We start from the raw sequence: 14,780 nt of genomic DNA on the forward strand, positions 1-14,780 counted from the left end.
CCTTGGTCGTGTATAGCAGACGACAAATTGTCGAAATATGGCCAAATCGCAGACCTCTGTCGGCGTCAAACGCGGTCGTCGCAGCAATTTTACAACAAGCGAGATCGCTGTATTTGTTGATGAGGTGGCTGTTCACCACACGACACTGAATTCTTCATTCGGCTCTACTGTCACCAATAAGCTGAAAGGCAGCATATGGGAGGACATCGCTAACAAGTAAGTGAGCTGTGGACTGTCAGAATGTTATCTGATATGATAGTAAGTCAACATACGTACCCAAACATGCACCATACTTTTGAAATAATGAATATATCTAAAAAAAACTTTCTTTGTGTAAGACACGGTCCATTTCCTTGCACATCATAATAAAAGTCGCCATCTTTGTTGTTATGGTACAATATTTAAGATCGATTTTAGCGATCCTAAGTTGGTACAGGGCCCCGTTCCACAAAGCGATCTAAGGGCTAAGTTGATTGTAACTCACTAAGTACGCGATCTTAAATTTTTGTTACGATCAGCCGCCCATTCCACAATGCAATCTTAGGTGAGGTGAGGTGAAATTGGGTTTAACGTCGCGTTAAGATTATTGCACTTATATAGCGACGTGCATGCACGTGTGTGTCTGTGGCTGCTTGTACTAGTCCGGACTGATGCCGATTTATAGTGCTAGCTCACTGAGATACCATGCCGCAGTTTAACATGAATACCCCACTCAGACACAGTATACTGACTCCGAGCCGACCAGTCCTTGTTTGAGCCCCTTAATGTCGAGCGCCAGACAGGGTAACAACAAGTACCATCTTTTAACGTCTTTTGGTATGACGCGGCCAGGGATCGAACCCCGGATCTTCCGCTCTCCGGGCGGACGCTCTACCACAAGACCACGGAGGCGGCCCAGCAATCTTAACTAAGAGAGTTGTAAGTTAAGATATAAAATGTTTCAGCGTCGTAAATTCTGTGTTAACATCAATATTTAATAAGAGGTTTGAAATGTTAAATATTTTATCAATTATTTACCTACATGCACTTTGTTGATTTTTATTGTTATCTTAGTTGCACGAGCGTCCCATGGGTCTCTTTGGCCGGATGTTGTGTTTTTTAATATGAATAAAATGTAATTTATCTGCTTATGTACAACATGTGACACTTTAATAAAATATCATTCTTCTTGTTCTTCTTCTTGTTCTGTTTAAAACAGGTAAACAGTAGCTATTTGACAACCCAGGTATAGTCAGGGATGAGTGACTTTGCTAGTTAGATAAAGTACGCGCGTGGATCAATTCATTTTACTGTGAACAGGGATGCACAAATTATAACAAGAAGACACATTTTCTTGCAAAATTGATTTATCTCTCTTATCACTTTAACAAAAGACACAAGCATAATGTTGTCAACAATTATTCCACACAGACACTACACCGTTCACGACAAGCATAACATTCAACAATTATTTGCCCGTTAAAACCAGATCAAATGTTTCACAGACAATTGCTATTGAAATTTTAAGTATAACTACCGATCTACCTACCTGTGGTTTGAAGTATTTCAGTTACAATCAGTTCTAACGACATTGTTTCTATTATCTGCTATGAATCTGTGTTATTTTACTTACATTTCTTGAATGAAAAACACCCTTTAATTAATCTTATTCCATTACTAAGAATTTGAATAAATACACTGCTTTATTAATCTCCATCTCAAGCTGTCCCCCCCAAACACCTCTATGCCCATTTAAAGTTTTCCCCTAACAGATTATACGGGACTGTGACTACACGGATAACACTGAGCCACAGAGAAACCACCCATGCACGGTTAGACAGCTAGGTGATTAAACTGCAGCTTCCGGTATTGGGCTTTGAGGTGAGGTGAGGTGAAATTGGGTTTACTAGTCCGGACTGATGCCGATTTATAGTGCTAGCTCACTGAGATACCATGCCGCAGTTTAACATGAATACCCCACTCAGACACAGTATACTGACTCCGAGCCGACCAGTCCTTGTTTTATCCCCTTAATGCCGAGCGCCAGACAGGGTAACAACAAGTACCATCGTTTAACGTCATTTGGTATGACGCGGCTAGGGATCGAACCCCGGACCTTCCGCTCTCCGGGCGGACGCTCTACCACAAGACCACGGAAGCGGTCTATTGGGCTTTGAAGGACTGGATTATACCGGCTTCTAGAGGCTGAAAACGACTGGCTGTTGTCGGGGAATGGACCTTGACATTTGACAACTCCTCAAGTTAACTCCTCGTCAAATTCCACAGTTTTAAATTTTTATCGACTAATATTGATATATTGGATATAAAAAACACGCGAGAGTGAGATTGTCCATATATTAATGAAGACAAAATATTGTTACCAATAGGCTACCCCACCGCCCCTTCTGGTTGAAGAGGAGATGCGTGATAAAAATCACCTCTCATGAAGAAATTTCTCTCGGAAGTGCTTTGGTATACATTTATAAGACAATACATCTTTATTCTGTTGCCACAACAAAGACGTTCGTTCCCAAAGTCGACAATAACATGGCGTCCGCCATAATGCTTTTCAAAGAACTGTCATCTTTTGAATTTGGACATGTGTAGCCCAGTCGTCTGAGGCGCCACAATTCACTGTGCATCTGATCGTTGGTTCGAATCCCGGTTCGGCTTGATTATGTTTCTAGGTTTGTTAGCACCATACCTGTGTTCGTGGGTTTTACCTAAGTGGTAAACGTCTAAGACCTGCATCATTTCTTACTTTCCAGCCTCACGAAGCTGACACCCCGTGCTTAGACCTAGAATAATGTTCAACCAAACTCTCTCTACGCGGTTATTAATACAATGGTAGTAACCCACTAATAACTTTACAGCAAAAAAATAAATAATAACATTTGATAATGAGTTAAAAGCGAACGTGGCGCCACCAGGTACGGTCAGTAACAGTGGTCCTACCTGTGCTGATAGGTGACATGATAACACAGTATTCTCTAGGAGATAACACCGCCATTCTTCCCCAGATAACATCGCACTTTACACCGTGTATCAAGAGCAAGGACGCGACAATGGTGGATACCAGTCGGTGGCCTAGCAGAATGACAGTGAGTAACTGTGTACATCACTCAAAACAACAATGTTCTTATGTTGTTTACTATTATATACATTGATAAATAAGTCCACATGATACACGGATGTCAAGATGTATTGAAAACAAACTATCCAAACAATTTGAGAATGACACGTAATTAGTGTTACATAAAACATATTATGATCTTATAATCCTTTTATTTAAAAAAACGACTAATGAAACAAAATGTGTAGCTTTGTCTCATTTTAATTTAACAAACTCAAAGGATCAATCTCGTTGATGCTTCTTGTCTGTTGTGTTCAAAGAGAATAATTTACGAGTGACGAAGAATGACGAATTATCTGTCCCGAGTGAAATTAATGTAGTAAGTCCCGAGCCTTGGCGAGTAACTTTCAAACATTATTTCACGAGCATTAACCATGAGCATAGGTGCAAGAGTTCATACTCAGTCCGGAGATTTGTCGACGATGCGGAGACGTTTAGGGCAGTCAATCCAACGTTCGAATCAACTGGCTCCAATGTTCAATCCACATATACGTTTAACTTTCTTGAAAATGCTGCATAGACTCTCTGGCCTTGATCTTACCGTTTAAGGCCAAGGCCAAGCCACATTCCAATGTTCGATTTGGAAACATTGACTGTTGTCTTAAAAAGTAAGATAAATGTTCACCTGACAGAGGCTGTTAAATAAACTTTACTTGTTGTAGACTCAATTTACATAGTTTGTTGTTGAGAATGTGCAGACAGACAAAAGTTTTGGTTTTCCTTTCGTAGTCATGGCAGCTAGTGACTTTGAGGCGGCTGGCGCCAATGCCACCCAAAGAAAATGGCGAACAGTTTGAACTACATGTGTTTGAATTTTGTATTTACAATAATGCCAAGTCATTACTGAACCATTGTTGTACTATTATACATGAATCAATGTATTATTATCCCCCAACTTCATTATATTGCTTAAATTGTTGAAGAAATAATGCCACTCAAACGAACTATTTCACTGGGTGTGATCAAATAACATTCCACGAATTCGTTTCACACGTGTATGAATATTATGAAATGCGGCTTCGCCTCTGTTATAAGAGTCAACGGTTTCTTATCTTATTAGCTTTTGTTCAAAATTTGACGATGGGTTATAAAAACAATAAACCTTTCGTGACGAGGAATGACGGATTATCTGTCCCTCGTAAAATTAATGTTTGAAAGTTCCTCGTGAAGGCTCGGGACTTTCCACCTTCAACTATCAAACATTAATTCCACTCGGGCAGATAATCCGTCATTCCTCGTCACTCGTAGATAATTGTTTCTGTATCATATACATGTACATGTATTTCTTCTGTGCCAGAAATAGGTACTGTCGTTGTTCCTCACGTACTCCAAGCTTATGTCAAGGGAGCAGTCATTTACTGTTAGGGTGAATAGCCCAGGAAGACATAATTGCTATTAGCATTGACCTTTTAATATAACGCTACACCCCATCAAAAAGCAGTGTTTGGTTTGTATATATGTAATGGATAAAGAAAGACCGAAAAAAGATCTTTAATCTGACAGTCTTATTACCTTTTATGAAGAAAACCCCAAAGTTTACATAACCGTTTTTTCAAAGTTCAAAAGTGTCTAATCAGTATTAGCCCTATCATTTGTTTTTGCTGAATATTATATGATATTAAATCCAAAACCTGATACACGTTTGGAGTGTGCTATCTACACAAGTTTAGGGCCTCAACACGAAACCTGATACACGTTTTGTGTGTGCTATCTACACACGTTTAGGGCCTCAACACGAAACCTGATACACGTTTTGTGTGTGCTATCTACACAACTTTAGGGCCACAACACGAAACCTGATACACGTTTGGTGTGTGCTATCTACACAAGTTTAGGGCCACAACACGAAACCTGATACACGTTTGGTGTGTGCTCTCTACACACGTTTAGGGCCTCAACACGAAACCTGATACACGTTTGGTGTGTGCTATCTACACAAGTTTAGGGCGTCAACACAAAACCTGATACACGTTTTGTGTGTGCTATCTACACACGTTTAGGGCCTCAACACGAAACCTGATACACGTTTGGTGTGTGATATCTACACAAGTTTAGGGCGTCAACACAAAACCTGATACACGTTTTGTGTGTGCTATCTACACAAGTCTAGGGCCTCAACACGAAACCTGATACACGTTTGGTGTGTGCTATCGACACAAGTTTAGGGCCTCAACACCAAACCTGATACACATTGGTGTGTGCTATCGACACAAGTTTAGGGCCTCAACACCAAACCTGATACACATTGGTGTGTGCTATCGACACAAGTTTAGGGCCTCAACACCAAACCTGATACACGTTTGGTGTGTGCTATCGACACAAGTTTAGGGCCTCAACACCAAACCTGATACACATTGGTGTGTGCTATCTACACAAGTTTAGGGCCTCAACACGAAACGCTGTCTCACAGTTGTTTGTACCCCCATACCCTAAACATGTTTATTAATCATTGTGTAATATCCTAATAATCTAAACATGTATATCATTTTGCGTTTCAATATATTAAATTAGATGTGCAACCAGTTTCACGGGCACTTTCATTACCACATGACCACAAGGACTTACAACGTTATTAACATAATAATGTATAAATAGACCAAGCTAGGACAATGGTGGCTTGAAAATATGACAGTTGCAGGTTGCATGAAAGACTGCAATTCAAAAGAATATACAGGTTGGCATCCGCCGAGGTTATACAAGTGTTGTTCTCATAAATGTCTTGTTGCTGTATGACACACATGCTGACAATGAAAGTATGTATGAGTAATACGATAGAACTGTAGAACTAAAAAGTTACTCTTAAATTTCTATACCCCCGTTAAACGCTAAAAACAAAAATCTAGAAACCCCTCTTTTCAAAATTTTCTTACAATGCATTTCAAGTGTCAAGAGGGTAGGAATGCTCGTGTTTCCCACATTTAGACCCTAAAAACGATTGGCTTGTAAACGCAATCCTAAATGATGTAAAAAAAATAATTCATTTAAAACTGTTCGTTGGCCAAGCAAAAACTGTCCGCATCAAACTTCACACTCCGTGTTGACATGTGACCTTTGCTCTTCAAGCAAAGTCTTAAACACTGTTGTCTAAACATAAACAACTTTGTCGTTTCACAAAACTATTTGTGTACAGATGTCACGGCGAGTGTCAGTGCTGGTGACCTGGGTGTGGCTGTGTGGCAGCGGGGTGTCTTCCCTCACGCCCTTCTGTACTGGGGGTCCAGGTACCATGCCAAGCCCGTCAGGTGAGACATCCGTATACTACATACCATATCGGGCCCGTCAGGTGAGACATCCGTATACTACATACCATATCGGGCCCGTCAGGTGAGATATTCGTATACTGCATACCATGTCGGGTCCGTCAGGTGAGACATTCGTATACTACATACCATATCGGGTCCGTCAGGTGAGACATCCGTATACTACATACCATATCGGGTCCGTCAGGTGAGATATTCGTATACTGCATACCATGTCGGGTCCGTCAGGTGAGACATTCGTATACTACATACCATATCGGGTCCGTCAGGTGAGACATTTGTATACTACATACTATATCGGGTCCGTCAGGTGAGACATTTGTATACTGCATGCCATATAGGGTCCGTCAGGTGAGACATTTGTATACTGCATACTATATCGGGTCCGTCAGGTGAGACATTTGTATACTGCATGCCATATAGGGTCCGTCAGGTGAGACATTCGTATACTACATACCATATCGGGTCCGTCAGGTGAGACATCCATATACTACATACCATATCGGGTCCGTCAGGTGAGACATTTGTATACTGCATGCCATATCGGGTCCGTCAGGTCAGACATTCGTATACTACATACCATATCGGGTCCGTCAGGTGAGACATTCGTACACTACATACCATATCGGGTCCGTCAGGTGAGACATTCGTACACTACATACCATATCGGGTCCGTCAGGTGAGACATTCGTACACTACATACCATATCGGGTCCGTCAGGTGAGACATTCGTACACTACATACCATATCGGGTACGTCAGCCGAGATGCTCACAAACTTTATAACTTGCTGGGCCAAACCCGAGAGAGAGTCTCACATGGTACAAGACACTCACTAATCTACGTTATAACTTGTTGGACCCATGGTACGAGACACTCACTAATCTACGTTATAACTTGTTTGACCCATGGTACGAGACACTCACTAATCTACTTTATAACTTGTTGGACCCATGGTACGAGACACTCACTAATCTACGTTATAACTTGACGGACCCGTGGTACAAGACACTCACTAATCTACGTTATAACTTGTTGGACCTTTGGCACGAGACACTCACTAATCTACTTTATAACTTGTTGGACCCAAGGTACGAGACACTCACTAATCTACGTTATAACTTGTTGGATCCATGGTACGAGACACTCACTAATCTACGTTATAACTTGTTGGACCCATGGCACGAGACACTCACTAATCTACGTTATAACTTGTTGGACCCATGGTACGAGACACTCACTAATCTACGTTATAACTTGTTGGATCCATGGCACGAGACACTCACTAATCTACGTTATAACTTGTTGGACCCATGGTACGAGACACTCACTAATCTACGTTATAACTTGTTGGATCCATGGTACGAGACACTCACTAATCTACGTTATAACTTGTTTGACCCATTGTACGAGACACTCACTAATCTACGTTATAACTTGTTGGACCTTTGGTACGAGACACTCACGAATCTACATTACAACGTGTTGGATCCATGGCACGAGACACTCACTAATCTACGTTATAACTTGACGGACCCGTGGTACGAGATACTCACTAATCTATGTTAGAACTTGTTGGACACGTGGCACGAGACACTCACTAATCTACGTTATAACTTGTTGGACCCATGGTACGAGACACTCACTAATCTACGTTATAACTTGTTGGATCCATGGCACGAGACACTCACTAATCTACGTTATAACTTGTTGGACCCATGGTACGAGACACTCACTAATCTACGTTATAACTTGTTGGATCCATGGCACGAGACACTCACTAATCTACGTTATAACTTGTTGGACCCATGGTACGAGACACTCACTAATCTATGTTATAACTTGTTGGATCCATGGCACGAGACACTCACTAATCTACGTTATAACTTGACGGACCCGTGGTACGAGATACTCACTAATCTATGTTAGAACTTGTTGGACACGTGGCACGAGACACTCACTAATCTACGTTATAACTTGTTGGACCCAAGGTACGAGACACTCACTAATCTACGTTATAACTTGTTGGATCCATGGCACGAGACACTCACTAATCTACGTTATAACTTGTTTGACCCATGGTACGAGACACTCACTAATCTACGTTATAACTTGTTGGAGCCATGGTACGAGACACTCACTAATCTACGTTATAACTTGTTGGACCCATGGTACGAGACACTCACTAATCTACGTTATAACTTGTTGGACCTTTGGTACGAGACACTCACGAATCTACATTACAACGTGTTGGATCCATGGCACGAGACACTCACTAATCTACGTTATAACTTGACGGACCCGTGGTACGAGATACTCACTAATCTATGTTAGAACTTGTTGGACACGTGGCACGAGACACTCACTAATCTACGTTATAACTTGTTGGACCCAAGGTACGAGACACTCACTAATCTACGTTATAACTTGTTGGATCCATGGCACGAGACACTCACTAATCTACGTTATAACTTGTTGGACCAATGGTACGAGACACTCACTAATCTACGTTATAACTTGTTGGATCCATGGTACGAGACACTCACTAATCTACGTTATAACTTGTTGGACCCATGGTACGAGACACTCACTAATCTACGTTATAACTTGTTGGACCTTTGGTACGAGACACTCACGAATCTACATTACAACGTGTTGGATCCATGGCACGAGACACTCACTAATCTACGTTATAACTTGACGGACCCGTGGTACGAGATACTCACTAATCTATGTTAGAACTTGTTGGACACGTGGCACGAGACACTCACTAATCTACGTTATAACTTGTTGGATCCATGGTACGAGACACTCACTAATCTACGTTATAACTTGTTGGACCCATGGTACGAGACGCTCACTAATCTACGTTATAACTTGTTGGACCTTTGGTACGAGACACTCACGAATCTACATTACAACGTGTTGGATCCATGGCACGAGACACTCACTAATCTACGTTATAACTTGTTGGACACGTGGCACGAGACACTCATTAATCTATGTTAGAACTTGTTGGACACGTGGCACGAGACACTCACTAATCTATGTTATAACTTGTTGGACACGTGGCACGAGACACTCACTAATCTATGTTAGAACTTGACGGACACGTGGCACGAGACACTCACTAACTGCGTTATAACTTGTTGGACACGTGGCACGAGACACTCACTAACTGCGTTAGGGTTTACGATCCTTCCGTGTATCACATGTTATTTTTGCCCATTGTCCACCGTGCAGACCCTCCTCTGCCGGACATGTCGTTCCAGTCGTTCCAGGCACACGTGGAGGTCAACTTGATGGACAAAGGCTACACAATGGACGCCGAACAATATCTCGACTTCGACGGCAACAACGGCTTAATAAAATTTTTTGCAAACGGCATGGAGTCCCGTTCCATCTACAGCTATAATACCGGCGAGATTTTTAAAATTGACTCAGGTGCGTGTGTAAATAATTATTACACTGAAATAGTCAGTGAATAAAGGATGTTTACTTCTTCAAGTTGTACAATAGTTGGTCTATTACTCTATATTTTAACACTCAGTTAGCAATCAACTCAGAGAGTGTCTTCTTTAATTGACCAATTTAATTTATAACCATAATTGTATAACATTTGATGGATACATGATCATAAATGGAAGCATCAGTTTCAAATCAACTTATGATGTTGCAGAGTCACATTGTCAGGTCGTGAATCTCACAACGTCATATGAAATGAATCTGTTTGGTGATGACTTCGCGGATGGGCGGAGCCATATACCACCAGCTGCAGAAGCTCTTCGATTCGGGTCTCAAAGAGGACCGGTAATGCATTTGTGTCATCATCATGTAACAAGAACATGCCAAAGATACGATAAAAATGTTTAAGACCGTACATGCTTGAAGATAATTGTGTATCCTATTGTTCCCTGTGTTTCCTAATGATGCAATTCCCTATTTTACTTATAATTTACTTGTCTTCGCATGTGTTTGTGAAGGGTGCCAATGATGGAACAGCAAACGCTCGCCTTTTCGTGAACACGTTGTATCATCACGATTTGATAGTGATTCATAAACAGCTGCCCATGATATAGTCGGAATCAGAGCAGAGATTTCTTATGAATATGGAAACGGTTTTGCTGTTATTTATTGGGATATTTAAACATTGTCATGTTGCAGGTGTTCAAAGGCTACAGCACCACCCGTGGTCTCCCCACCCTACACTGGCAGACGTGTATGTTCTGGGCCACAACCAACACCAACTTCACCCTTGACCACTACTTCACAGGTGAAGCAACTTTGTCACATAACATGTTCACATGTGTTACTACTCACGTGCAGATAACTGTTAATTAAGTTACTACACATGCGCAGATAACTGTTAATTTGTGTTACTACACATGTGCAGATAACTGTTAATTTGTGTTACTACACATGTGCAGAGAACTGTTAATTTGTGTTACTACACATGTGCAGATAACTGTTAATTTGTGTTACTACACATGTGCAGATAACTGTTAATTTGTGTTACTACACTTGTGCCGATAACTATTACTTTGTGTTACTGCACACGCGCATATAACTGTTAATTTCTGTAACTATACACATGCGTAGATAACTGTTGTCTTGCCTTATTAAAGGTGTTCAGAACGCATAACCTTGCAGTTATTGGTTTATTCTGCCTATTTTGTGACACAACTCACATCTTAGTTTACCAGGAATTCTAAATAAGAGCATTGTGTATATTGCAAGCGAAACAATAGCTAGAAAAATAGAAATGAAAACCAACTTAAGCAAAGCTATTTTTCTCCCTCCACCCTATCCTCGTCGAGTAATAGCTGCTTCTTATGGCTATTTAAAATGCGGGTAACGTTATTATAACTGTTTCTAAATAACTAGTCAAAATAACCATTCTTGGTGACTTCATGTACTTACCTTTGACGTTTCACCAGCCTCTAACTGGTCCACGTCATCAACTCACGTGATGGTTCCGGTTAGGATCGAAATGCAAGGGGAACAGACCTTCACTAACGGCTCCACCCCGAGGACGTTCCACCACGTCTACGACTACTTTGACTTCAGGGCCGACTCCGACGTTGATTCGTCTGTATTTCAGGTACGACATTGACATCGAATCTGTTTCTCGAAAACTTTACAACTTTAGACATTGTCAGGGTATGAAAGTAGATACATTTTACCTTTTAAGTATTGATACAACGTATTTTGAAAAAAATGGCCTGAACGTTCACGGAGCCCCTGAAAAAAAGGACAGCCATTAAGAAGATTACAGGATTAACACCCCAACCCATCCTCCCCTAATCCACAATGCAGCTCCAATCAACCACCAACCCTTATCCACAACCCCACCTTTATCCACACGAATACCACACAATAATATATGAAGAACTGCTCGCATTCAAGAGATATTAGATTTCGACGCACAAACGAACATACTGGTATCTTGTGTGGACCGACGCTAATGAACGCATATGACGTCATAGGTCCATGACTCGAGATGCATCTTTTGTCTAGTGCAGGATTAGCGTGTAAAGTTTGGAAATCACGGGCAGCTTTTCGTGATAAGATTAAGGATACCATGGTAACACTTGACTGATTATTAGTTTTGTCATTAATTGGAACACATTGGAAACACCTCTTCTTAACGCATATACTTCTCCCTATGTTTCTATGGTCGCGTTTCTATTGGCGGTGAGTTAGTCTGTCTTACGGACCCTGATACAAATATATATCAAATACAGCCCATGCAAGTCTATAATGTTTGGCAAGTCTAGATCACTGCAGTATCTGAAAATGAAGAGAGCCACTGGGCTCCTTTTTATTATATTTTTTATTAAGATAACTAAACAACTGTTTTTTTATGTACGATATGTTCATTTCAGAGACTAGATTTTAGTCTAGCGGTGAGTATATGTTCCGCATATTTAAGTCTAAAGGATTTACCTTTTCTCCAGCTAATATGTCATTGTATCGGATTCTTTCAGACGCCCAACAATGTGGAGTGCCCGGGAAGAGTGAACACAGTGGACTTACCCATAATGCCCACAACCTACTATTACCGCCAGGAAATCATTGACGTTGCGGACGATCTAATAATGCAGGCTGATGTAGGTTCAGGGTTAGAGAGTAAGATGAGGGGTGGGGGTATCGTGAGATGCGGCAAATTATTATGTAGGCCGTTGTAGGTTCAGGGTTAGAGAGTAAGATGAGGGGTGGGGGTATTGTGAGGTGCGGACGATATGATAATACAGGCTGATGTACGTTCAGTGTTAGAGAGTAATATGTTAGGGTGGAGGTATCGTGAGGTGCGGACGAAACTATAGTGCAGGCTGATGTACGTTCAGGGTTAGAGAGTAATATGTTAGGGTGGAGGTATCGTGAGGTGCGGAAGAAATTATAGTGCAGGCTTATGTACGTTCAGGATTAGAGAGTAATATGTTAGGGTGGAGGTATCGTTAGGCGCGGACGAAATTATAGTGCAGGCTGATGTACGTTCAGGGTTAGAGAGTAATATGTTAGGGTGGAGGTATCGTTAGGTGCGGACGAAACTATAGTGCAGGCTGATGTACGTTCAGGGTTAGAGAGTAATATGTTAGGGTGGAGGTATCGTGAGGTGCGGACGAAACTATAGTGCAGGCTGATGTACGTTCAGGGTTAGAGAGTAATATGTTAGGGTGGAGGTATCATGAGGTGCGGACGAAACTATAGTGCAGGGTGATGTACGTTCAGGGTTAGAGAGTAATATGTTAGGGTGGAGGTATCGTGAGGTGCGGACGAAATTATAATGCAGGCTGATGTACATTCAGGGTTAGAGAGTAATATGTTAGGGTGGAGGTATCGTGGATGCGGACGAAACTATAGTGCAGGCTGATGTACGTTCAGGGTTAGAGAGTAATATTTTAGGGTGGAGGTATCGTGAGGTGCGGACGAAATTATAGTGCAGGCTGATGTACGTTCAGGGTTAGAGAGTAATATGTTAGGGTGGAGGTATCGTGAGGTGCGGACGAAACTATAGTGCAGGCTGATGTACGTTCAGGGTTAGAGAGTAATATGTTAGGATGGAGGTATCGTGAGGTGCGGACGAAATTATAGTGCAGGGTGATGTACGTTCAGGGTTAGAGAGTAATATGTTAGGATGGAGGTATTGTGAGGTGCGGACGAAACTATAGTGCAGGGTGATGTACGTTCAGGGTTAGAGAGTAATATGTTAGGATGGAGGTATCGTGAGGTGCGGACGAAATTATAGTGCAGGCTGATGTACGTTCAGGGTTAGAGAGTAATATGTTAGGGTGGAGGTATCGTGTGGTGCGGCAAATTATAATGCAGGCTGATGCAGGTTCAAGGTCAGAGAGTAAGATGAGGGGTGGGGGTAGCGTCGGGTACGGATGACGTAATAATGAAGGCCGTTGTAGTTTCAGGGTTAAAGAGAAAGATAAAGGGTGGGGGTATCGCTTGCTCGAGACCTGATGATAATGCAGGCTGATGTAGGTTCAGTGAGCGAGTGAGTGAGTTTGGTGTGACGCCGCTTTTAGCAGTATTCCAGTTTTATCACGACGTGTCAGCTTAATGTGGGAGGAAAGCCTGAAGTGATGCAGGTCTCAGACGTTTAGCACTTCGATGAAACCCACGAGCAGGGGTATGGTGCTGACAAACCTAGAAACATAATCGGGGCGAACCGGGATTCGAACCCACAATCATAGGTTTCTGGCGTTTACAAGGGACGCAACTCTGCACAGCGAATCGCGGCGCCTTAGACGACTGTGCCACCTGTGCCCTCGATGTAGGTTCAGGGTTAAAAAGTAGGTGGGTACCGCAGGTTGCGGACAAAATCATAATGCATGCTGATGTAGGTTCATGAGGGTCTGGGTCTTATGTTTTACGGGGGCAGTTAAACATAATTGAGTGAGTGAGTGAGTTAGTTCGACACCATATTAAAACTCTACTTCCTGATTTTATAGATTTGGTACAATTCTGACAGCAAGTACCTTAGAGTCGACCACAGGCCCACGTCAATGTCAGATTCCATCAACACTCTCAACCCTATAACTGAGATACACGACTTCAACTACGGTAAGCATGTCCTAACAATTTCTGGTGTATTAATCTATCTTGATCACACATAATGTCATTTAAACAACCGAGGACGCATCAGTTGTGTGGGGAACCTGAGCACTGGGATAATCGACATTAGGCTTATGTCATTTTTTCTGACTAATCGAGGTTCACTCTCGACTTTCAAGGAATCGGAATTGGAGACGTCCTAATGAGCGTTTTATGCACTTTAACGTTGTACAGCATGCTCGTTTTGAGGGTGGGTCCATAATGGTATGGGGTGGTATGACACTGACTGGCCGAACTGCGCCCCACATTGTCCGTGACAGAGTCACAGGTCATTACCATCGGGAC

At 42.0% G+C, this 14,780-nt stretch overlaps 1 protein-coding gene across 1 annotated transcript in view; it reads left to right on the forward strand.

Annotated features, from left to right (window-relative positions):
- The first annotated feature begins 3,002 nt into the window (after positions 1 to 3,002).
- The window catches only part of LOC124133217, a 52,330-nt gene continuing 40,552 nt past the window's right edge, over positions 3,003 to 14,780 (forward strand). The window contains exons 1-8 of the mRNA XM_046497518.2: positions 3,003 to 3,080; positions 6,243 to 6,354; positions 9,615 to 9,815; positions 10,051 to 10,181; positions 10,536 to 10,644; positions 11,309 to 11,472; positions 12,359 to 12,481; positions 14,333 to 14,444. Coding sequence (XP_046353474.2) covers positions 3,045 to 3,080; positions 6,243 to 6,354; positions 9,615 to 9,815; positions 10,051 to 10,181; positions 10,536 to 10,644; positions 11,309 to 11,472; positions 12,359 to 12,481; positions 14,333 to 14,444 — 988 coding nt within the window. The 5' untranslated portion in view covers positions 3,003 to 3,044. The remainder of the gene's footprint in view (positions 3,081 to 6,242; positions 6,355 to 9,614; positions 9,816 to 10,050; positions 10,182 to 10,535; positions 10,645 to 11,308; positions 11,473 to 12,358; positions 12,482 to 14,332; positions 14,445 to 14,780) is intronic.

The sequence above is a fragment of the Haliotis rufescens genome, unplaced genomic scaffold (assembly GCF_023055435.1).
Source record: "Haliotis rufescens isolate VD_foot unplaced genomic scaffold, xgHalRufe1.0.p SCAF_2, whole genome shotgun sequence".
NCBI classification, from domain to species: domain Eukaryota; kingdom Metazoa; phylum Mollusca; class Gastropoda; order Lepetellida; family Haliotidae; genus Haliotis; species Haliotis rufescens.